The following is a 23,990-nucleotide window of genomic DNA, read 5'->3' on the forward strand; positions in this document are numbered from 1 at the left end:
AAAGATTAAGCCACTGCATGACAAGGTTTCAGAATGAGCGACCATAGACGTCATTTTGACACCTTCAGTCATAGTCTAGGTTAGTCTCATCTCTCAATACACAGTAGCTCTGAAAAGCCAGGAGTCTATGTGAAGCTTTACAATGCAATTGAGCCCAAACTCAATAAAACAAAAACATTACAATATCAAAAATATAAAAATAGCACTTTTTTTAAGTTCACCAAATTTACAAACTGAACAGTAATGTATAACTGTATCAGTAGTTCAGTGTTGCCTATTTAATGTTTGAGTAATCTTTAATCAGAAACCGTAAACCAACATGCAAGGTGGGCAACTGTCACTCATAAATTTAGGCAAAACTTAGGTGCAAATTCCATCTGTCTGTAATTCATATACGTTATCCGTAGCAATCACTTTCTATACAAATAGGTGGAGTAGATTACATTTATGTGTTATTGTACGCGTGTGCACATCCGACAACTGTAATGTATTCATAGGATATTAACATGGTACAAAATGTTAGCGAGTTTAATATCCTATTTATTACCCATAATCAATCTTCATTTATATCATTCAACTCGTTTAGTCAACGCTCCTGTAAAGTTGTAGTGCGCCAATCGATGATATCGAAGTGTTACGTCCCACTTAGCATTTTAGTATTAGTAGGACTTATCTCTTTGATATGTACCAAGATATTTTTAACCATATGGATAATAATACGAATTATGTATATGCATACGGATTATGGAGAAATGGATTTTGAGCCGTAAAGTCAAAGAATAAGATGCAAGAAAAACAAGAAAGCCCATAGAGGTAAATGTACTTCCTATTATCATAGCTTAAATTTAATTTATGAATTTCTCATCAGGATTTCAATAACATATGACATACTACTGCAAGAGCTGCTTCTTGATCATAAAAAGAATGGAGAAAACTTGGTGTTTTCTTTTTTATAGATACATTACCTGTCCTCTAACAAGTGGCTTTTGGGATGTTCAGACCAAACTGCTAGTCGTAGGGGGATGTGCACTTGTTTGAGGACAGGTAATGTGGAAAAGAAATACTATTCTAAGTTTTGGGTTTGTCTGCATGTATGTGACATGTACAATGTGGGATTTTTAGTCCTTTTCTTCTGTTTAAGCTATATAAATTTAGTGGAAGTGAAAATGCAAATTCTTTTAATTATTGAACTTTTGAATAATGATTTATCTATCATCCATTAAAGGCTTTTGTTGGAGATATTGCTGGCACTATAATTTGCAATATCTCCTAGGACATATTGCTTCTTTTGTTACGTCACTGTGTGTTTCAGCGCTAAACCCATCATTAGTGATGTCATGCCACTGTCATTCTGCTAGTTAACAAGTCTACCGCTGCCAAAAATAGGGACATTCAACCTACATTACTGACATTGTTTACAATTTGTCGCAAATGAAAAGAATGATAATAGATCATAAAAAGAATAACCCCGTGTGTCTTGTGATATTATCATAATTTATCAGCACTCGTTGATAAAAGTATAAAAATCCTCAGCAAGTATCAGATTTCATACCTTTATCAATTCGTGCACAAAGACACTCGCGTATCCTCTATGTATCCTTATGTTAATAGATAACGGAACACGCCGTATCATGAAACCAAATGTGTAAATAATTACCATTTTAGACCAAGGGTACTGGTGTAGCCTGGATTTTACTGAGGTGGGGACCATCAACATTATCAATAAGTCATGTTATGAGACCACAGAAAAATGTGTAACATGGTGGAGAAAAAAAGAGAAGGTTATTGGGGGGTGGGGTAGGGTGGGGGAGGCATGGCGCCACTCTGGCTATGCCAGAAGCCAATGGTACACATGTAACCAAATTTGTTTTTCTCATGGTTTCCTATTGTATAACTGCTACATAAAAGGAACAATTGTTGCACATGAAATTTGTGCCGTCCTCCGTCATTTATAATGTAGACATCTCCATCTCATCCTGAATGATTATCTGTAAGCCTAGTTCAGCTGCCATGGTATCCCAGTTTCTGTTGCTGAACATGTACACATCAATACCTCTTTGCACTTCACATGAGACACTGCTTTTCAGTAGCAAGTCACTTTGGGGAAATGTTTTATTTTGTTCATCATTCAGTAACTGCAAATCAGAATTTCTTGAGATGAAATTCCAGCAAAATGCATAATAAGATTTTTTTTAAAGTTACAGAAACCCATAATGTCGAATGTAGTCCTATGATGAGAGCTTGATTTCAAAGCCTAGAATTAAAAGCTGGATGGGTGACAACATTCTGTTTGTAACATGTTGAGATGGCATTGCTCCACAAACACATTCAACTCTGTGATGTCGACTGTTGCACTTCATGTCTTGTCTTTTCAAGTAGCTGTCTATGGCTGGCAACTACATCTTCTAACTTTTTCTGCAATCACAATTGACAAAAACATATTAGCAACATTAAGAATAATTGAATTCTCTCTATTAATTGTAGCCGAAACAAAAACAACCCATCACATTATTAAATTAGCAGCTATTAAAGTTAAAGTTTGTTTTGTTTAACAACACCACTAGAGCACATTAATTTATTAATCATCGGCTATTCGATGTCAAACATTTTGTAATTTTGACAAATAGTCTTATAGAGGAAACATGCTACATTTTCCACCATCCCAGAGACAAGATAACACATATCACGGCCTATGATATATCAGTCGTGGTTCACTGGCTGGAATGAGAAATAGCCAATGAGCCCACCGACAGGGATCGATCCCAAACTAACTGCACATCAAGCTAGAGCTTTACCACTGAGCTATGCCATGCCCAGTCTAGGGAATAGAAAAAGAAAGAAGTGTTTTATTTAACGACACACTCAACACATTTTATTTACGGTTATATGGCGTCAGACATATGATTACGGACCACACAGATTTTTTTAGAGGAAACCCGCTGTCGCCACATAGGCTACTCTTTTACGACAGGCAGCAAGGGATCTTTTATTTGCGCTTCCCACAGGCAGGATAGCACAAACCATGGCCTTTGTTGAACCAGTTATGGATCACTGGTCGGTGCAAGTGGTTTACACCTACCCATTGAGCCTTGCGGAGCACTCACTCAGGGTTTGGAGTCGATATCTGGATTAAAAATCCCATGCCTCGACTGGGATCCGAACCCAGTACCTACCAGCCTGTAGACCGATGGCCTGCCACGACGCCACCGAGGCCGGTTAGTCTAGGGAATAGAATACCACACACCACAGCCATTGATATACATGGGACAGGATCCAGCTCAGTTGGTAGAGCACTTGCCTGAGGTGCTTTAATCATAGGATCAAATCCCTTTACTGGACTCAAGTCTCTGATTGGGTTTCCCCCCAGTTACAATCAGAGCCTCATGATATGCTATTTCAAATGCTATCGTACGTACTGTCCTGTCTATATAAAAATGCAAATAAAAGATCTTTTGCTGCTCCTAACAGACAAATGTAGCGAGATTCTTCTAAGACAATATGTCAGAATTATGAAATGTTTGACATTCAGTATCCAGTGATTAATAAAGCAATGTGCTCTAGTGGTGTTGTTAAACAAAACAAACTTTAAATTTTAAACTAAGTGTTCGCAACTGCGTAAAGGTATTTTTCAAAGGATATGTTCAATGTTTTTAGATTACACAAGATTCATACACAGATTGGCTTCAATAATTCAGTATTCTGGGATTCACCGATAAAGTGAACCCACATCTTCTTGAACTGTTTTTTTCTTACTAGTGTGTCATTTCCTATATTCACATAAAATGAAACATTTTATGAAAAATCTACAAAAAAACTTTATTTTCTGCATCGTCTTTCTAAATTCGAAATTAAAAAAAAAAATTATAGTTGAAGTTAAGAACTTGCTACGGTCTGTACAAACCATATTACATAATTTTTGTTTTTAAATGTTTGTGGATCAACGATTAACTGAATGGATATTTAGCAACACCTTACAATTAAAAAGAAAAACATATTGGCTATTGGGTGTCAAATGCAAGTATATGAATTAATAGGAATGGGTCCACTGAGACATATCTATTGGGCGACATCACATTTCACCTAATGTCTCAGTCACAAATGCACCGGTCGCTGCGCGGTGGGGGGCAACTGTACGGCATCCTGGTGTCTGCGACATTGGGAAAGAATCGTAGGGTTCTCCAAAAAAATCTTTGCCATGGTCACATTAGATGCAGTGTGTTTACGGGGACGCTATGGGCCGACACATTTTTTAGAGCCACCAAATCTTAAGGACATCGTAAATTGACCATATGGCCACCGTACGATACCCATACATTGTCCTGACATCGTAGGGGCATTGTGTGGCCTCCCTGCGATGTCTCCAGATACCACAAGGTCACCATAAGGCCGTAAGGTGCCACTACGATATATCTGAGGTGGGTTTCTGATTTTAAAAATCGTAGTTTTCAAAAAATTATAATTCCACATTAAAAGTTTCCGATGACCCTATGATGCCCAAAAACTCAACGATGTCCGTAGGATGTCACCGATGCCCGTAGGATATTCGTAGGATATCGTCAAAAATACACATCGTACGGACATCTTACCCACTAACGATGCATTTGTGACTGAGGCATTAGCGTACATGTGGTATTTAATACAGTAAAATCTTTCATTAATAACATTCTCTTAAGAACAGCATACAGCCATACTTAATGGCAAGGCGTAGGAACCACTCTTACTCTTATTAAAAGTTTGTGATCGACGACTTCGGCCACAACGGTGTGCAGGAAAACAGCAGCTTGGTGTCTCTTACGTGCCAGTTCGACTTTCCGCTGCTCAAATCTGGAATAAAAATGATGAAAGAAGTTCAGGACATTCTGTGGCACAAATATCTAGGAACACCACACTCCAGTTATGGGATAACCATTTGGTCTGAGACACAGGACAATTGTGACACGTGCAGCACAGCACATTAATGAACATGGTTTATACACTTTACCAACTACCCTTTTCCAGCTTTTAAGCACCCCCATCCAATATTTTTTATGGACTTTTGTACTATTTTCCAGGTCACACCTCTGGTATGTACAAGTGCTAAAAAATAACACAAACAATAATGTTTATAATAAAAGTATTAAATCACAAATTCATGTATGTGTGTTTAAAAAAGAAAAGGGGGGGGGGGGGGGGGAAACGATAACTTTTTAAACATTATTTTATTATTTTCATGCAGTGCACCACAAAACAATATACTAGTACACTATATTTGGTTCTATTTCACAAATGTGAAAAGATTTGGCAATTGCACACATTTATATTCAACTTATTTAGTACGTGTCCATACAGTCAAACCTGTCTTAAGCAGCCACACAAGAAGGTAGTTAAAAGTGACCTCAAGACAAGTTTGTTGCATGCATGTTTAAAAAGATGTACACATAAGCACATACTGTTTTTGTTTATCTCGTAGCTCCTTTTGTGCATCTTGCAGATTGGTCTCAGCTGATTTCAGACACTCCATGATTTCTTTCTGAATGGCATCATTTTCTTCTAGAGCAAGTTCATACTCCCGCTTGGTGATCTGTTGAGAATACAGAGGAACATTGCAAAGGTAAAATAAGTGTCTCGAATTATTCCTCCAAATAGTGAATGTGCCCACTGTGAATAAACCTACAGATAAGTTGATGGTCAGCTGAAGGAAGTATTTCACAAGAACTATACTTGCATATACAGACTTTATTTCACAAGAAATATACCTGCATATACTAGTTTTACATTGGTGCATCACCCAGTATAATCATATAAACAAAGCATTGAAAATGCTGCAAATCCCCTACGATTTTGGGATCCTATTCATATATGTGAAACTTCATGAAAATCTGATGAGAAATGAAGTCATTAGAGTAGTGACATCGCATTTCTCTTTTTGTACCAAGTGACTTTGCCCATTGATGTAGAACGGAGAAATGCAAGCTCGTTCAAGACACTGTGATCCTATTCCTATATTTGAACTTTCATGAAAATCTGATGAGAAATGAAAATGCTAGAGCAAGATGCTATATAGCGTGAGGGGAGAATAAGGAACTAAGTGAATGTTTGGTTTTTTAATGATCTTTTATTTCATAAACAGAAACGAAACTGAATAGATTGTTAAAAGTTTCAGTGAATGGCATATGTATAAAAATTAAGATTTATATGCTGGGGGGAATAGCACTATCAAATACCATTACAAAATGAGTTTCCAGCATCACCAAAACCTAAATAACCAAAAATAAAAACTTGCCTCTTTTTTACATTCAAATTCTTCTCTTGTTGTTTTAATTTTTCTTTCAAGTAAAGCCATTTCTTCCTTCGCTGCTTGAACCAGTTCTGTCCGCTGAAATCAGTAATAGTCATTATTCACTATTAACAGCTGTAAAAAGCAACTATCCACGATGTGATGTATAGTGATTTATTTTTAAAACTAATAACCAACACTTGAAATTACATGGATCTATGTTTCGAATTGTTATCCAAAAACCACAAATTGCATTAGCATTGCATTCTTCTGTAAACGCAAACAACAAAAATTCCTCAGAATTAAAGGGACACACCCTAGTTACGTTTATTTGTTAACCATTATGGTGTTGTTTTTCGCTATTAAACCCCATTTTTCACAAATAAAATTGCACTTTACTTACATTTTATTATTTAGAATACACATTTCCATTCACCTGAAGTGCTTTTTGGTAATCCTGATGTTTGTAAAACTACGAAATGCATTTTTTGCATTTTTTCACAAGTTGTGTTGTCGAGAAAAAACCGTTAAGCAAGCGAGGTTCAATTTATTTTTAGAGGGGATATTTCCATTTCAATGTCACAGACGTTGGTATATCACGTGACCGTTATCATTTTGGTTCGGTTTGTTTTCTCGTGCACGGTTCGTGCAATCAACATCCGATTTGTTGTTGTTCATTTGTGAGATTTTTCTTCACAGTTCGTGAACATTTTCAGTAACAATAAAGTTCAGACAAGTAAGTATCTCAATACAAAACGTTACAAACCCTTAAAACCAATAATTTTGCTAAGTCCTACGATATCTGGAGAGGGGATACAACCAGGACAAAACAGTTGGAACATGTCCAGGAGAGGTGAAAAGAACGCACCCCAAGTCTGTGAAATTTGTCGTGGCGTAGGCATTGTTGTGCTTTGAGCGACATCTACCGGTGACATCGGAATACAAACTTTCAAAATTATTTCAAGCAATTGGGACATGGGGATTCCCATGGTATTTATCGATATAAAACCTGCTTTTTCACTCCATTTGATAAAAACGTGATCTAAGTGTGTTACAGGTTTGTAGATTAACCAAATTATAATTTATTTTCGCTGGATGGAACTAGGGTGTGCGGCTTTAACTGCTGGAACAAGAATTCAGGTGATTTAACTGTTTTGTCTACTATAAACTATATTTTAAAAAACCTAAATTATTGATGTTTTAAAATATTTATGACATAAAATTTACAGTTAATCTAATTAATGAAAAAAGACACCCCCCCCCAAAAAAAAAAAAAAAATTAACAATAACATCTCTTCTGATTTTGTTGAGATGAAATAAAAATTAAAACTTGGGGAAAATAAGTCATAATGATGAATACATACTGGCTTATGTAATTCTGCAATGAAAAATGTACATGTAAACAGTAAAAAAACAACAACCCCAAAACATCTGATTAAACAATGGGCTGGGGGTGTTGTTGAACATTCCTTTCCTTTCCCAGTTTGTCTGTTCGGACCATCATGGAACTAAACACAAGAAGAATGTCTGACAGCACAGATGTCACCCACCTGTTCTAGTAAGTAGACCTCTTTCAGTTTCTGTGATTCGGTCACGTGCAGAGATTCGTTACACTGCTTCTTCAACTGCATTAGAGTGGGCTACAATCAGTAAGGTAATAAAAATAGGTAAAACTAACAACAAATATAATACCAGTAGCAGTACTAATGATAATACTTGTGACAGATTTATAATACTTGGATTAACCGTTTTGTAGTGTGCCATCAATTTAATAATGTTGTGCACGTAACACTAACAGCCACTATCAGTTTACCGTTATGAAAAAACTTGGTCAATGTCATAAGTCTTTTTAAAATTTGGAGGAAACACTGCAGTATAATTATAGATCAGAATCCTTTCTTCTTCTTCTGCATTCAAGCTATAGTTGATCATGCTTTAGATTTGGAGTCCGGTTGTGGTGATAAAAAAAATCAGAATCCAAGTCTTGTGGAAACAGAAAAGGAAGAACCCTCTTATAGAAACAAATTAAAGTACTTCAGGTATTTCATCCTTAAATGTATGTATTGAACAGATGTATCCACCAAATCTATTGACACAACTCATACCCCCATTCATTCACAAACACCAAGAGAACTAATTATTAAATTTTTCTGGTAATTTGAAAAGAAATTGTTTTTCTATAATCCTGCAAAACATTACCATCAAAACACTTTCAAAGTCCTGCGTCCATTGGTGTGGCGTGGCCGCGTTCATCTCGTAGTCTATACCGTGAGCGTTTTCAGCACCAATAGGAATCAGCCGGAGCAACTGAGCGAGCTTGTTGTACTCATGGCTCTTTGATTCTATCTGATAACAAAGCACACAAAGTTAGAAAATGTCAAAGCACTAAATTATATAACAAATATTTTTTTAAATATGAAATAAATCAAAAAGCAGTTTTGCATAGATTTTTCTTTCAATGAAGTGATCTTTACTAAACATACCTCATGCTTTTATTAAGTTATTAGGCATTTATGTAGCTGATAAAATGGTGGGTTTTTTGTTGTAGTTTTTTCAATCAAAGTTAACGTTTTTAAAGCACTGAAAAGTCTGAAGTCGACATCTGATTTCAAACACAAAAGTTAAAGGTTGTTTTGTTTAAAGACACCACTAAAGCACACTGATTTGTTGGATGTTAAACTAATCTGAGGGCATGTAATAAAAACAAAATGGATCATAAGTGCCCCATCTAGTTTGAAATCTTTCAGAACTGGACGCCATATTGCATGTACTTTCACAAATTTTAAACAGCAGTTCTCACACTATAAACCTAAAAACTATAAAAAATGTATCCATTAATTTCCAAGATTTTAGGGTACGCAATTTTAGCCTTCATTGCCATCTGGAGAAACATCGATATAAATGATATAAATATAACAAACCATTTCCCTGGACTTGGCGATGCGGACTTCTTGCTGCCAGCATTCCTGATCGAGATCCTCCATGGACTTCTCCAACAAGCCCTGCTGTCGCTGCAGCTCCTGGCGGCTCAGCTTGGCCCTGGCTACATCGGCCGGCGTCAAATTCTGGGTCTCGTATATCGACTGCATGTGGCGATGCTTCTGTACAGTCGTCTCGAGCTCAGATTCTGATCAAATGAAAGCAATATTGGTTCAACAACATCTCATCAAATTTGAAACTTGATCTAGACAGGAAAAGTTAGTTTGTTTTGTCTGGATCACATTGATTTATTAACCATCGGCTATTGAATGTCAAACATTTGGTAAATTTGACCTATAGCCTTAGAGAGGAAAAAAAAAGTGTTTGTTTTGTTTAACGACACCACTGAAGCACATCGATTAAATAATCATCGGCTATTGGATGTCAAGTATTTGGTAATTCTGACTCAAATTCATCAGAGGAAACCCACTACATTTTTTTCTAATGTAGCAAGGGATCTTTTATATGCACTTTCCCACAGACAAGAAAACATATACCACAACCTTTGTCCAGTTATTAGGCCATCCGTCTACAGGCTGGTAGGTAATGGGTTCTGATCCCAGTCGAGGCATGGGATTTTTAATCCAGATACCAACTTCAAACCCTGAGTGAGTTCCCCGCAAGGCTCAATGGGTAGGTGTAAACTACTTGCACCGACCAGTGATCCATAATTGGTTCAACAAAGGCCATGGTTTGTGCTATCCTGCCTGTGGGAAGCACAAATAAAAGATCCCTTGCTGCTAATCGGAAAGAGTAGTCCATGTAGTGGCGACAGCAGGTTTCCTCTCAAAATCTGTGCGGTCTGACGCCATATAACCGTAAATAAAATGTGCTGAGTGTGTCGTTAAATAAAACATTTCTTTCTTTGTCCAGTTGTGGCGCACTGGTTAGATTGAGAAAAAAAACCAGTCAGCTGAATGGATCCACTGGGGATCCTGCGTGAGAAAACCCACTACATTTTTCCATTAGTAGTAAGGGATCTTTTATATGCACCATCCCACAGATAGGATAGCACATACCACAGCCTTTGATATAGCAGTCGAGGTGTACTGGCTAGAACGTGAATTAGCCCAATGGGTCCATTAACAGAGTGATCTAGAGAGGAAACCAACTACATTTTTCCATTAGTAGTAAGGGATCTTTTATATGCATCATTCCATAGACAGGATAGCAAATACGACTCCCTTCCATATAGCAGTTGAGGTGTACTGGTTAGAACGTGAATTAGCCCAATGGGTCCATTAACAGGGTGATCTAGAGAGGAAACCTACTGCTGCAACATAGGCTACTCCTAGTAGGTAGCAACAAAAGATCCATTATAATACAGAACATTTCTTGGCCTTTGAAGTACTACGCATGGGCAGTTTAATTTTCATCCTTTCATCTAAAACTGTACTTCACTTACTAAGTGCTGCTAAGTCTTCTTCTACTTCTGATAATTTGGTTTCTTGTCCATTTTTAAATGTCTCAAGATCTTTAAGGTAGGTAACAAAACGTTCAACATCCGTCTGAATAACATTATACTGTTCTCGTAAATTATTCAGTCGGTCCTGAAAATAAAAAACAAACATGGACTATTTAATCATTAGGATTGAATACAACTTTAATTTACTTAAATGTTTGCTAACATTTGTTTTGTTCAACACCACCATTAAATTTACCTAAAAAACCCAAAATATTGGAAAAACTTGTAGTGTTTTCTCTTTTATAGATATATCACCTGTCCTCAAGGACAAGGGTACACTGTTAGTTTGAGGACAGGTGATGTTGAAAAGAAATAATAAATGTAAGAACATCTTTATTGATCTCAATAAAATTAGGAACCTCTTTAGAATTTAACAACTGCAGCAAAGTTACCACTGTATACATCCAATAGAACTAGTCTGAATCGTTAATATCAAACTTCACAGGGCCCCATTTTCTGTTTTTAATATAACAAGTATGCAGCTGTCCCCTATTTTACTACATACTATTATTGATTACATGTAAACAGTTTCAATACAGACTATTTACAGACTACCCTTTTTCATAAATACTTCTGTCGACATTGCTGAATTCCAAAGCCAATGTGATAAAAAATGGTACACATATTTGGTATTCAATGGTGTTTTATAAAAATAGTTTACCGGTTCTTTTTCTAGTATTTCCAGTTCCTGTGACAAACGTCCATTTTCGGATACCAGACTGTCATTACCACCATCTATTCCTGCATACTTGCTTTCTGAAACAGATAATTTTGAGATTACTTAAATTTTTTAAAAGTCTTCTAACATAATATATGAAGATCCAGTAATCACATAATGATTACCAAGGAAAATTTATATTCCTAATATATGTCATAGGAGATATAGTTTAATGTAGTTTAGAATACAAGTAGTTTTTTAATAATTCAAACATATTAACTGCATAGAGCAAATGAAAGAAAAACAAAGATGTTCTATTTTCACCGTGTGTATTTCGTGACATAACCAGCCATCGAAATTTGGACAATGTTATGATGGTAGTCAAATTATTATTTTCTTGTTATGTCAAGCAAACTAGAATTATTGAGAAAAAACACTTAAAAGTTTTGCTGGAATAGGATATAGCTTTGTAATATCATCAGTACTTTTATAAAACAAGAAACAATAACCTGTTTTAACAGTCACCACACTAAGTTTTAAGACTACCTATAAAATTAAAAATAACGTGTTTGTCTTTGTTCACTTTGAAATATAAATGCAGTCCAAGTAATATTTTAGTTTTGGTGAATTAACTTTTGATAATTTCTAATACTGTTTAGTAATTTTTAGGTTCCTTTTGCAGCAGCATTGCTGATAGCCGCTGATTATTTCCAGGGCTGTGTAACGGTCTATAAATCTTACTCAAGACTCGAGACAGTTCTTCATCATACGTATCGTATTCATCTTCTCCTGCCATGAATGCCATGTATGACTGTTCAACATACTCGTATATTATCTAGAAAACAAATTTTAGAAAATATATACCAATTACAAACAAAACTAGTTTAGCATAAAAATATACTTTAAATTGAACACAGTCCAATAACTTTTACTCACTTTTAAAAACAAATATTCAGGTTACATTAAATCAATGCATGTATTTTATAAATTGTTCCATAAAACATGTATTAACTGAAACGTATCTGGTTATTCCTATCTACTAGGCATGTCTTTCCAATAAAAAGTTCTTGCATGGATGCCATTCAAACAAATCACAACAGTATCTTAGACATTTTATTCCCTTCCACGTTTTGTGGTCACACTTTACATTATTTTTTATACTTTTACAGAGGGTTTTTAATTATTTATTTTTTGTTTATAAAAGCTACCTCCAATTCTAGTTTTTAGCAAAAATAATTGACATGTTGAATACTGGAATTTTAGTTATATTCAGTGTGAGTGAAAAACCCTGCTGTTACAATCAGTAAATAATGTAGTCTAAAATAAAGAGCTTTTAACAGAGATCAAGACAATGAAGTGACAGTTTACCCTATCTTCCGAAATAAAGTCAAAGTCGTCGTCTTTGTGTGGGAATGCTACGGCTTCAATTCCTCCAGCCTCTTTTACACAGTACTGACACCACTGAAAGAAAGAAATGAGTTGATAACTTGTATCACTTTCTCGGTCAACTTCAGTATTACATTTGTATATTTTGTAGTTGGAAATAAAAATTTGTAAAGTTCTGAGGTGGTGCATTTGAGATGCACACATAATCAAAGTACAGGCAGGGCACAATATTTTAGTCGAACCATTGTTGTTCTTGTTTTGGTTATGCAACTTTAAATTCCAGCTAACAGCCAATCAGTTAGGTGGCAAACTGTTATATATTCTGAAAGTCTCCAAATAATCAAAGCCGTTCTTTAAAGTGACAGACCCTAGTTTTTAAACACTACCACATATTGTTCACTATTAAAATCATTTGTAAAAATTGAAATCAGACGTTACTTACATTTTATTGTTTAGATTATCCATAATTTTTAAAATTCATGTACATCTGAGATGTAATTGTTATGGAGACAACCTCTAGTCTATTTTAAGAGGGTATTTCCCCCACTTCAATGTCACAAACTCTCGCAGGCCCTAATCTTGTCAGCGAAATGAGCGTTTTTCCCCGACAAAGTCAGCTCAAGTCACTGAGTTATTAGCAGTAGTGAGAAGTTGAAGTTGCTGTAATATTCTGAACCTAATCCAATTTCAAAAACAAAATCACACAACAGGTGTCAAGATCCTGACTTGTCTATTGTCATAGCTCACTTGCACCTTATGTCGGGCAGTGTTTTTACTTTTCTCTAGTAATCGTGATTCGGCCTACTAACTGGAAATGGTTTTTGCACATGCACAGTGTAATGTACGATTGATTTAATGAAATGTTTTACCGTGTTCAGTTCATACTAATGCCAGTTTCTGTTGTGAAGATATTAAATGCATGTTGTAGTCTAATGTTGACATTTTTCAGATACACCCGTAAACCGGGCTATTGTTTTTCAAAGTGACGTGTGTTGCAACGTGTGCTGTGATCAATCAAGCGGTGTTAATCCTCAGCCACATTCATTTCAGTAATACCAAAAAATACTAATTAATACTTTAATTTTAACATAACGGCACATTTCAAACTAAGGTTATGCAAATATATTTTATGTAATCAAACAATCGGTTACCTTGGTTAAAAACCAAATTAAACGAATTCCAGTTACCTAAGATTTTGAAATACTGTTCCCTGTAAATGTAAACATTCACAGAAAAACGTACTTATAGATTGAAAATAGATGGTAAGCAATAAATAAACTGCTCTACTTAAATTATGTAGGAGAGCAATTGTTCTGTCTCAAATTCACAGTAATTGTGAGTAAAATAAATGAGCAATATCAGCGTGAAGTGAGGCAAGCAGATTTTTGTCCACACGAATATTGTTTTGCTCAAGTACCCACTAGCAAGAACAATTGCTAATATCAAACCTTAAGGACTGATTAAAAAAAATACAATGCCTTGTCTTTCTCATGTGACGGCTATGAATGTTTCACTTTTAGTTAAGATAGTGATACTAGAAAGTTTTTTTTAAACTTTGTCCACCGACTTCAGTTTGCGGGAAAAAAAGTTCAATATTTGTGGAACTTTGGTAAAGAACTAACAAAATCATGTCCATTAGGCCAAAAAGAAGAAGTTTGTTTTAGGTAACATGGCCAAAAAAAGTAGGGTAGGTAGGCAGGATTTTTTTTTTTTTTTTTTTTTTTTTAGTTCAAAGAAAGGTTACCCTACCTTAAATGTGTTTGCCAGAGAAAAACTCAGTCTCAAGATGAAAGACATGAAGGCAAGCTGTCTGAAAAATCTTAGTTTACTCTTTGCAGCCAGAGAGAAATAAAAACAATCTCACTGTCAATGTCAGTTTTAAGTTTCACATGCCATTTTCAAAAGACAGGTAAACAAAAAAAGTTCAAACTATTCCTTTCACCAATAAAAGTCAGTAGATGACTGCACAGAAACTTCACAAATTTGTCCAGTTTTGTCAGAGGATGACTGCACAAATTTGTCCAAGTTGGTCAATAGATGTCTGCACAAAAAGTTCACAGATTTATCCAGTCAGTAGATAACTGCACAAAAACTTCACAGATTTGTCCAACTTGTATTGGAAATAAAACAATACTAATTTTGTGTGCAATTTACAAATCAATCGGCTTAGAAATGAATAACTTGTAGTAAATTTCATAGTAATAAAAAAGGCGTTCCTAGCCCGAGTACTCTGACTGTAAGAGAGCTAGACGGACATTTGGACATAAATAATGAGAGCGTGTTTATGTTCAAATGTCCGTCTAGCTCTCTTACAGTCAGAGTACTCGGGCTAAGGCGTTCCCTGTGGGACAGACTTATAGTTTTAATGTTTATTAGCCTATTGAACAGACCCATGCTAAAATCACTCAAATTAATTTATTCCCAATTAACTGAAACACTGAAATAAATGTGAACTGTTTAATGTTTGTGGTTATTCTTGAATATTCCGTTTATTTAATTATTACCCATGCTCAGCAGTTGATAGGCCTATCTACACCACTGGCGTAGGAAGCGGCATCGATGGTTTATATATTAATTTTATACGTGTGTGTACCCACCTCTTCACTTTTTGGTATCTTCCTACAGGCTACACCCGTGTATATTAACAAATTCTGGGTACTAGGCCTAAGCAGTAGCCAACAACGTCTTCTTCAAATGACCTTCACCTTTGCATGCGGAAAAAACGCGATGACTTGTAGTCTGTGCATGTGGTATCGAGAAATCCTTTATTGTTTTGTTGAGATCGCACGTTGTTGTTTTTGGAAAATAAACCTACATTGTATGAGATGACTGGAGTTACGATAATACGATATATTTTCCTCTATAGGCCTACAGTATTTAGCAGTTTGTAATAAAAGCCGTTTAATCGCCACACACGTTACCGTAATGTCATGCGATCTCGTGTGTCACCAATTACTGTGGTACCTAATAAGAACACGTGTTATTAACAGTGTTCTACACTCGGTTTTATAACTTACTCTTCTTTGGCTAGTGGACAAACAAAATTTACTAGCCAAGCTTAAAATGTTACTCGCCACAGTGCGACACTACTCATTTTGTATCATTTATGAATGTGTTGTAAGTATCTGGATTGTTTTCGCCAAATTACTAAAATCAACGATGAGTTCCAAATTGTACCGACAATTAATACGGAATTCACAGTGACAACATCGTAAATAGTGAAATGTTCCGACTTCACAATAATGTCAACAAATTTCATTTGTTTTCGCTGCTAGGACTGAACGCACATGGCAAATAATTTAATACTTAGACGTCTTTGGAGTCAGTCGCCAGATGGCGACGATAATAAATTCAATCGGTCGCCACGTCAACATTTTGGTCGCAACGTAGAACACTGGTTAATGATTCCAATTTCAAACAAATTAGTTATGCTCATATCCATTCAACGTCCAGGCATGTCTATTCTGGGTCCAGTCTCTAACAACGCCAGTGACTGGGTCCAGGGCACGGCGTAAGAAGGTGCCAAAAAGTGGGGTGGGGGTGTATAAAAACCATCGCTGCTGCCCCCCCCCCCCCACCCCCTCCATTTAACACACACACACACTAACGTGTAAGAGTTATCCTACTTGAGTACTTCTGTCGTCTGCTTTGTCAATCCGTGACCACAACTTTTCTGTGCGCTTCCCCCGACCCCAGCAGAAAAAAAAGAGTTCAGGGTCGGTGGCAAAATTTAGGGTCGGTCGGGTGACTGGAAACAAACGATTTTTTTTTGGGGGGGGGGCCTTTACACAAATGATGAATAAGTGTTGCAACTGATTACAAGTCTAATAAAAATGCAGCATGACACTGTTAAACAAACATGGTTAAAAAGTATCACAAAACTGTGTTCACAAAACTTACCTTAATTAATTCCACCAACCACGTCAAGGCTGCCAACAAGTTGGGCCATGTATGAGGACTGCCAATGGCAAACATGGAACTTTTTGATATAACGAAAGGATAGCCCAAGATCTTCAAAATCTTCGGTACCTCCTCTTCTGGTTTTTTACCCACCTTGTAACTTGGAATAAGATAACCATATAAAAACTGCAAAAATAAACAAACAAAAAAGAAATGAAACCACAATCGATTCTAAACAAACTAGACGTTTCCAAAGTGAAACATAAATACAAGCAGAGTTTATAGACTTTTCAGGCAATTTAGATATAGTTCCTAAGTCTGGATCCACTTTGGTTGTCACTGTCTTTGTACATGTATATCTATAATATAATAGGCAGCATATCCAATAAATTACTTTCAGAATTGGATAACTGCAAATTAGATGCAAATTAATCATCAGAGGCTCGCACAATACAATTACATGTAGTCTTCGCCAGAGGCTCGCACAATACAATTACATGTAGTCTTACCAGAGGCTCGCACAATACAATTACATGTAGTCTTCACCAGAGGCTTGCACAATACAATTACATGTAGTCTTCACCAGAGGCTCGCACAATACAATTACATGTAGTCTTACCAGAGGCTTGCACAATACAATTACATGTAGTCTTCACCAGAGGCTCGCACAATACAATTACATGTAGTCTTCACCAGAGGCTCGCACAATACAATTACATGTAGTCTTCACCAGAGGCTTGCACAATACAATTACATGTAGTCTTCACCAGAGGCTCGCACAATACAATTACATGTAGTCTTACCAGAGGCTCGCACAATACAATTACATGTAGTCTTCACCAGAGGCTCACACAATACAATTACATGTAGTCTTACCAGAGGCTCGCACAATACAATTACATGTAGTCTTCACCAGAGGCTCGCACAATACAATTACATGTAGTCTTCACCAGAGGCTCGCACAATACAATTACATGTAGTCTTACCAGAGGCTTGCACAATACAATTACATGTAGTCTTCACCAGAGGCTCGCACAATACAATTACATGTAGTCTTACCAGAGGCTCGCACAATATAATTACATGTAGTCTTCACCAGAGGCTCGCACAATACAATTACATGTAGTCTTACCAGAGGCTCGCACAATACAATTACATGTAGTCTTACCAGAGGCTCGCACAATACAATTACATGTAGTCTTCACCAGAGGCTTGCACAATACAATTACATGTAGTCTTCACCAGAGGCTCGCACAATACAATTACATGTAGTCTTACCAGAGGCTCGCACAATACAATTACATGTAGTCTTCACCAGAGGCTCGCACAATACAATTACATGTAGTCTTACCAGAGGCTCGCACAATACAATTACATGTAGTCTTCACCAGAGGCTCACACAATACAATTACATGTAGTCTTACCAGAGGCTCGCACAATACAATTACATGTAGTCTTCACCAGAGGCTCGCACAATACAATTACATGTAGTCTTCACCAGAGGCTCGCACAATACAATTACATGTAGTCTTACCAGAGGCTTGCACAATACAATTACATGTAGTCTTCACCAGAGGCTCGCACAATACAATTACATGTAGTCTTACCAGAGGCTCGCACAATACAATTACATGTAGTCTTCACCAGAGGCTCACACAATACAATTACATGTAGTCTTACCAGAGGCTCGCACAATACAATTACATGTAGTCTTACCAGAGGCTCGCACAATACAATTACATGTAGTCTTACCAGAGGCTCGCACAATACAATTACATGTAGTCTTCACCAGAGGCTCGCACAATACAATTACATGTAGTCTTCACCAGAGGCTCACACAATACAATTACATGTAGTCTTCACCAGAGGCTCGCACAATACAATTACATGTAGTCTTACCAGAGGCTCGCACAATACAATTACATGTAGTCTTCACCAGAGGCTCGCACAATACAATTACATGTAGTCTTCACCAGAGGCTCGCACAATACAATTACATGTAGTCTTACCAGAGGCTCGCACAATACAATTACATGTAGTCTTACCAGAGGCTTGCACAATACAATTACATGTAGTCTTCACCAGAGGCTCGCACAATACAATTACATGTAGTCTTACCAGAGGCTTGCACAATACAATTACATGTAGTCTTCACCAGAGGCTCGCACAATACAATTACATGTAGTCTTACCAGAGGCTCGCACAATACAATTACATGTAGTCTTACCAGAGGCTTGCACAATACAATTACATGTAGTCTTCACCAGAGGCTCGCACAATACAATTACATGTAGTCTTCACCAGTAAAAGTGAGTAATCACTCCTGCTCTCCTCCACACTCACCTGGAAAGTTTTAGGAGAGTGACGAATTGATCACCTTACAATACAAATTTGAATGCATTTTATTTAAAACTTCATGTGATTGCTCGCCTAGCATCATTTCTAGGAGTGATCTGCAGCTCCCCTTGATGTTGCTCCTGGCGAAGACCGCATGTATATAATACACTCCATTTAAATAGATAAAACACAAACCTCAAATATTTTGTAGAAATCTTTGCTAGTGGGTGTATGTAATATCTTCACGGATATTGGATGTCGGTAACCATTTTCAGTCAAAAACTGAAATTAAACACAAAGCCATAATAAATAGTCATTTTAAAGAAGCTTGCTATTTTCTGTAATCAGATGCCAAAACATTAAACCAGATCACATTATTTTCAAAGCTAGAACTGTTCTTATCTATAAATAAACTAATTTCTAGAGCTGGGTGGTATTGAAATTTGAGGTTCAGTATCAATATTGTTATTTTGGTGGTGATTTACCTCGGTATTGGTACAATATTTGGTACTGACTTCAAGAAGAATTTTCGGTATACTCAGCTTTAAATGCATACCTGAGTTTAGGCTCACCCGCTAATTTCATCTAAATAAAATAAAATTCCATACACAAGGCTCTAGTCTGATTTATACCCAACCCATTCTGCATTAGTTAGATACATTGTTAATACTTTTTTAAATGGCGGGAAACATTTTTCAATACCGAAATTTCAGTATTTTAAAATTTATTTGGTACGGAAAATCGGTACTGACATGATACCAATACCAAATGGTATACTACCCATCTCTACTAATTTCTCTTTAAATTAAAATACCCAGTGAACATGATACTGGGTGTTAAAAAAGGGGAAAAAAACCCCAACAACAACATACAACAAAAGATAGAAAAAATACTTAATTTAAGTACAAAACAACTCCTGTTATTTGATTTAAATCAATAAAACTGATATTAAATACATCACTTAGTTTAATCTTTTATGACAACATATAAAGAATAAAATATGAAAATAAAAAGTATACAACCTTAAAAACAATACCAAAGACTCTTCTATTATGATAGCAAAGTGAAATTACCTCACAAAGTGTCCTAATCATTCGATTGATGTATCCTCTGTCAGTAATTGGTCTGGGATCCTTAGGTACGTCGGTACGACCGCGGATACCAATACCGCTGGAATTTCTGTCAATGAAAATTTTGATGCATACTGTCAGAGAATTTAATAACATAAATTTTATGTTTAATCACAAGACAGAGAGTGTGAGAGAGAGAGACAAATGGGGGAAAGAGAGGGTAAGAGAAGTTTAGTATGTATAAATTAAGTAACATTTTGTGGAACTAGACATAGGTGTATAGTTTGGATGTCGCCACACAAAACAGAGACCAATATTGGTGGAGAAGACCATGTTCATTATCTTTAACAGTAGTAAGTTGTTTGAGCGTAATGTATTATACAGCCGTAAAGGTGGGAATTGGGTGGCTGTGGAGTCTGCAGTGGCTATTGGAAATTGATGTTTGCCACCTTATGAACCTTCTGAGAAGAGGAATGTATAATAAAAAAAAAAAAAAAAAAAAAATCCAAGCATTAACCTCTCAGATTAGCAGCTCAGTGTTTTATATAGCCCTGATGTCAAGCTATGTCGTAACTTGTTAAATACCTTTTGTTGGTGACCGATGAAGAATACATATTGTACCCCACACCTGTGGTTGGCTTGCCCTTGCCGACAGACATCCTGCCCATGTAAGAAAGTCGCGAGATGCTGCTGGGTCGGTAACCACTCGTTGAGGGCCTGCCATCGCTAACCGATGACCGCTTGTCATCTTGTCGAGGTTTCTTACAGCTGCCAGGCTGGTCGTCATTTCTAACCCTAAGGGCCAGAGATGGTCTTCCTGACGATTTTCTCATTTTTAAAATACAACCTAAAAAATACAGCAATCATTTGATTTTGGTTACAATTAGTTCATATCAGACTTCTAACATAATGAACAAATACAGACAGTGCCACGGTGTAAATCAAAATAATTTAATGTTCCAACTAATCAAATCTTTATCCTCTCATTAGCAAGTAATTAATCAATATGCTCTTGTAATGTTGTTAAACAAAACAAACAAACTTTTGATTAAAAGTTAAATAAATATAGCCACTTTATGGTTTTTGGCTTTGTACAAAATAAATATTACATATTTACCTGTTATTTTCCTTATTTCTTATATTTTAAATTGTTTTAAATGAAACTTAATAAAAAAATTCTACATTTATAAAAAAAAAAAAATACTGACATGTTAACTGACAAATTTTGTCTGCTTACGTCCAGCACCTTTCATTATTAAATACTCAGTCACTAATTTGTGACACATATTTAAAATGAGTCGGTGTATATGTTTAAAAATCAAACTAGTCAGCATATCATTGCCCTTAAGTGACAATATGTTGATTCCAATGCCATGTCATGTGCCCTAAAATATCGAAAACCCTCGGATTTTACTTCCATATTTTTTTTTTATAAATGAAAGCTTTGTAGGCCTATTATTCAGTTTATTGTAAGCACAATTTTTGTTTACATCATAATTTGTTAAAAAAAATCTTTGATAACCAGTAATCCCAAAAAGGAGCAGTGAAAAAATGCAGAAATTAGTGTACGTGTATTTCAGGCATTTGGCACTATGTCACTACGTTTAGTGATATTGAAAATCAACACGAATTCGGAAGAGCTTGACAACATTATCATGATTATGAACATAATGGCAGTTGTTTACGTGGAAACTAAAGTAAGCAAAATAACGTTTTGTTGTTAATTGACACTTTGTTGAATAAACAAAACAAAAAACCCAACAATATTGTTAAATGTATCATATGACTGTAATGAGCACACGCAGTAGATTTTTTCTGTTGTTAATCATGATAATGGAACGGTTTTCGATACTATACAATAGTTCGAGGATACTTCAATTTCCGCATTTACAGTATTCTGTTAAAGGAAAGCATTAGCCATAGCTATAATTTGCAAATGAAACGTAAACAAATTAACTTATTTTTTTAAGACTTAAGTTACAGTCATTTAAAGTAATTTGCTTGAGGTTTCAATTACTTTTAAATCTTGTATCATAATCTTATTTTCTTGAAATCCCCGCCGATGTTCAAATTAACGCATGCGCGTGACATGTTAAACAAATCGATTTCCTTTTCCGGTAATTTCATCGTCAGTGCATTGGTTGTGGTGGGATTTGGGGGTTGGGGAGTTGATGGGTAGTAGTTGTACCTTTTTGGTTGCATTCTTTTTTTAAACCAAAAATAAACATTTTCGGACGTTCCCATTTACTAAGTGGTCATAGGATAAAGGGGCATTTTATGGTATTTTTGGGGGGACAAACGTGACATTTTGACACCATAAAACTATGTTTCCATGAAAACGTGTGTACTTTTCTTTACATTTTGTACTAATAGAAACCATATAAGTGATGTTTACTTAACCCAAGAAAAAAAATATTTTGTACTTGTATTTATGGATAAATTTACATATTAATGAGTGTGAAGGACGTGACATCATTTGGACACAAGAAATTTTGGTGCAAGTTCAAGCTATAGGGTTAAACTGCTATATCTTCTATTTTACAACCCAGTAAGTCATTAGGTTGTTTTACAATGACATGCAGAAAAAAAGAGAAAAAAAAAAGACTGTTGATATAATCTAATAATCAATAAAGGTACCGTGACGGACGTGACGTGACGGACGTAACATTTTGTCAAGATTCAGTTACCTCATAAAATGACAGAAATCCTGATACAAAACATAATGATGACATATCTTGATTAAACATTATAATGTAAAAACAAATATTATAATACAACTATATACTAGTACTATACTAGCAGAATATCTCACATATAGTGTGAAGGCAAGGTCTGGTTGAAATTTGTTATTCAGCCCAATTTTCCTGAAAAAGTAATATTAAAATGAGCAAAAATCAAAATTTTCCACCAGTTATTTCATGCGCATTGAAATAAAAAATTCTAAACTTATGAAATCACTCACTTTTTGCAATGAATAATGTGACTGAAAATAATACATATGTTTAAAGTTTAATCAGTAAAAATCTTGGCAAATTTTCACAAACATTATTTTCAAATTTCATCAGTTTGACATGAAATTCTTCAAAATTAAATTCACAGTTTTTTAAAACAGATAAAGACGTAGAACAATATATGATGTTTTGTTTTTAACTTTATAAACATGAGATAAAACAAAACTTTTATTATCAAAAACATGAAGGAGGTGACATTTTAAATGAGTTATAAAAATCAATTAACTAATTATATAATTCATGGCTAAACATGTCAGGCACAAGTTACAAGGGTATGAAGGTTTCTATGTCTATGGTAAATATTTTCCATATGATTAAACAGTCAAAATCTTGGTAAATAAATATTCTTATGTGACCTCCGTCACAAAATATATTTTCAAATTCCATCACTTTCACATTACATTCTTCAAAATTAAATTCACTATCTTTTAAAGCAGATAAAGATGGGGGAAAATATATGAGGTTTTATTTTTAACTTTACAACTTTTAGAGAAAAATAAACTTTTATTATCATAAACGTGACGGACGTGGCATTTCAAATTGGTTATAAAAATCAATGAACTAATTACATAATTCATGACTAAAAATTATTAGGCACAAGTTACAAGGATATGAAGGTTTCTATGTCTATGGTAAAGATTTTTCATATGATTAAACAGTCAAAATCTTGGTAAATATATATTCTTATGTCACGCCCGTCACAATTTTTTTCTTCAAATTTCATCAATTTCACATGACATTCTTCAAAATTAAATTCATTCTTATGGGAAACTGCTGCATTTTTCTATTAGCTGTAAGGGATCTTTTATGAATTATTAGTGAGGTCTGCCAATACCCCGGTCATTGATATACCAGTCGTGTTGCACTGGTTGGGACGAGAAAAAAACATATCAGAAAATGGGTCCACTGAGGTGATTCTACTACGCAA

General features: G+C 35.5%; 1 protein-coding gene across 2 annotated transcripts; it reads right to left on the reverse strand.

The window, feature by feature from the left end:
* Positions 1-1,425: 1,425 nt before the first annotated feature.
* On the reverse strand, positions 1,426-22,123 carry LOC121389374 (kinetochore protein NDC80 homolog). Of its 2 annotated transcripts, XM_041520974.1 has the most exons (16): positions 22,069-22,123; positions 20,637-20,898; positions 20,055-20,160; positions 19,177-19,263; positions 16,645-16,830; positions 12,727-12,819; positions 12,100-12,193; positions 11,362-11,456; positions 10,641-10,785; positions 9,178-9,383; positions 8,456-8,602; positions 7,807-7,896; positions 6,263-6,355; positions 5,430-5,560; positions 4,722-4,824; positions 1,426-2,415 (listed from the first exon to the last, which is right to left on the reverse strand). In XM_041520974.1, the coding sequence occupies exons 2-16, from the start codon at positions 20,882-20,884 to the stop codon at positions 2,329-2,331; spliced, it is 1,911 nt and encodes a 636-aa protein (XP_041376908.1). In that variant the 5' UTR covers positions 20,885-20,898; positions 22,069-22,123; the 3' UTR covers positions 1,426-2,328. The 2 variants fall into 2 exon arrangements, with proteins under 2 accessions (XP_041376908.1, XP_041376916.1); XM_041520982.1 differs by lacking the exon at positions 22,069-22,123 and having other exon boundaries at positions 20,637-20,960.
* Between the last annotated feature and the right edge of the window lie 1,867 nt (positions 22,124-23,990).

This window comes from Gigantopelta aegis, chromosome 3 (genome assembly GCF_016097555.1).
Source record: "Gigantopelta aegis isolate Gae_Host chromosome 3, Gae_host_genome, whole genome shotgun sequence".
NCBI classification, from domain to species: domain Eukaryota; kingdom Metazoa; phylum Mollusca; class Gastropoda; order Neomphalida; family Peltospiridae; genus Gigantopelta; species Gigantopelta aegis.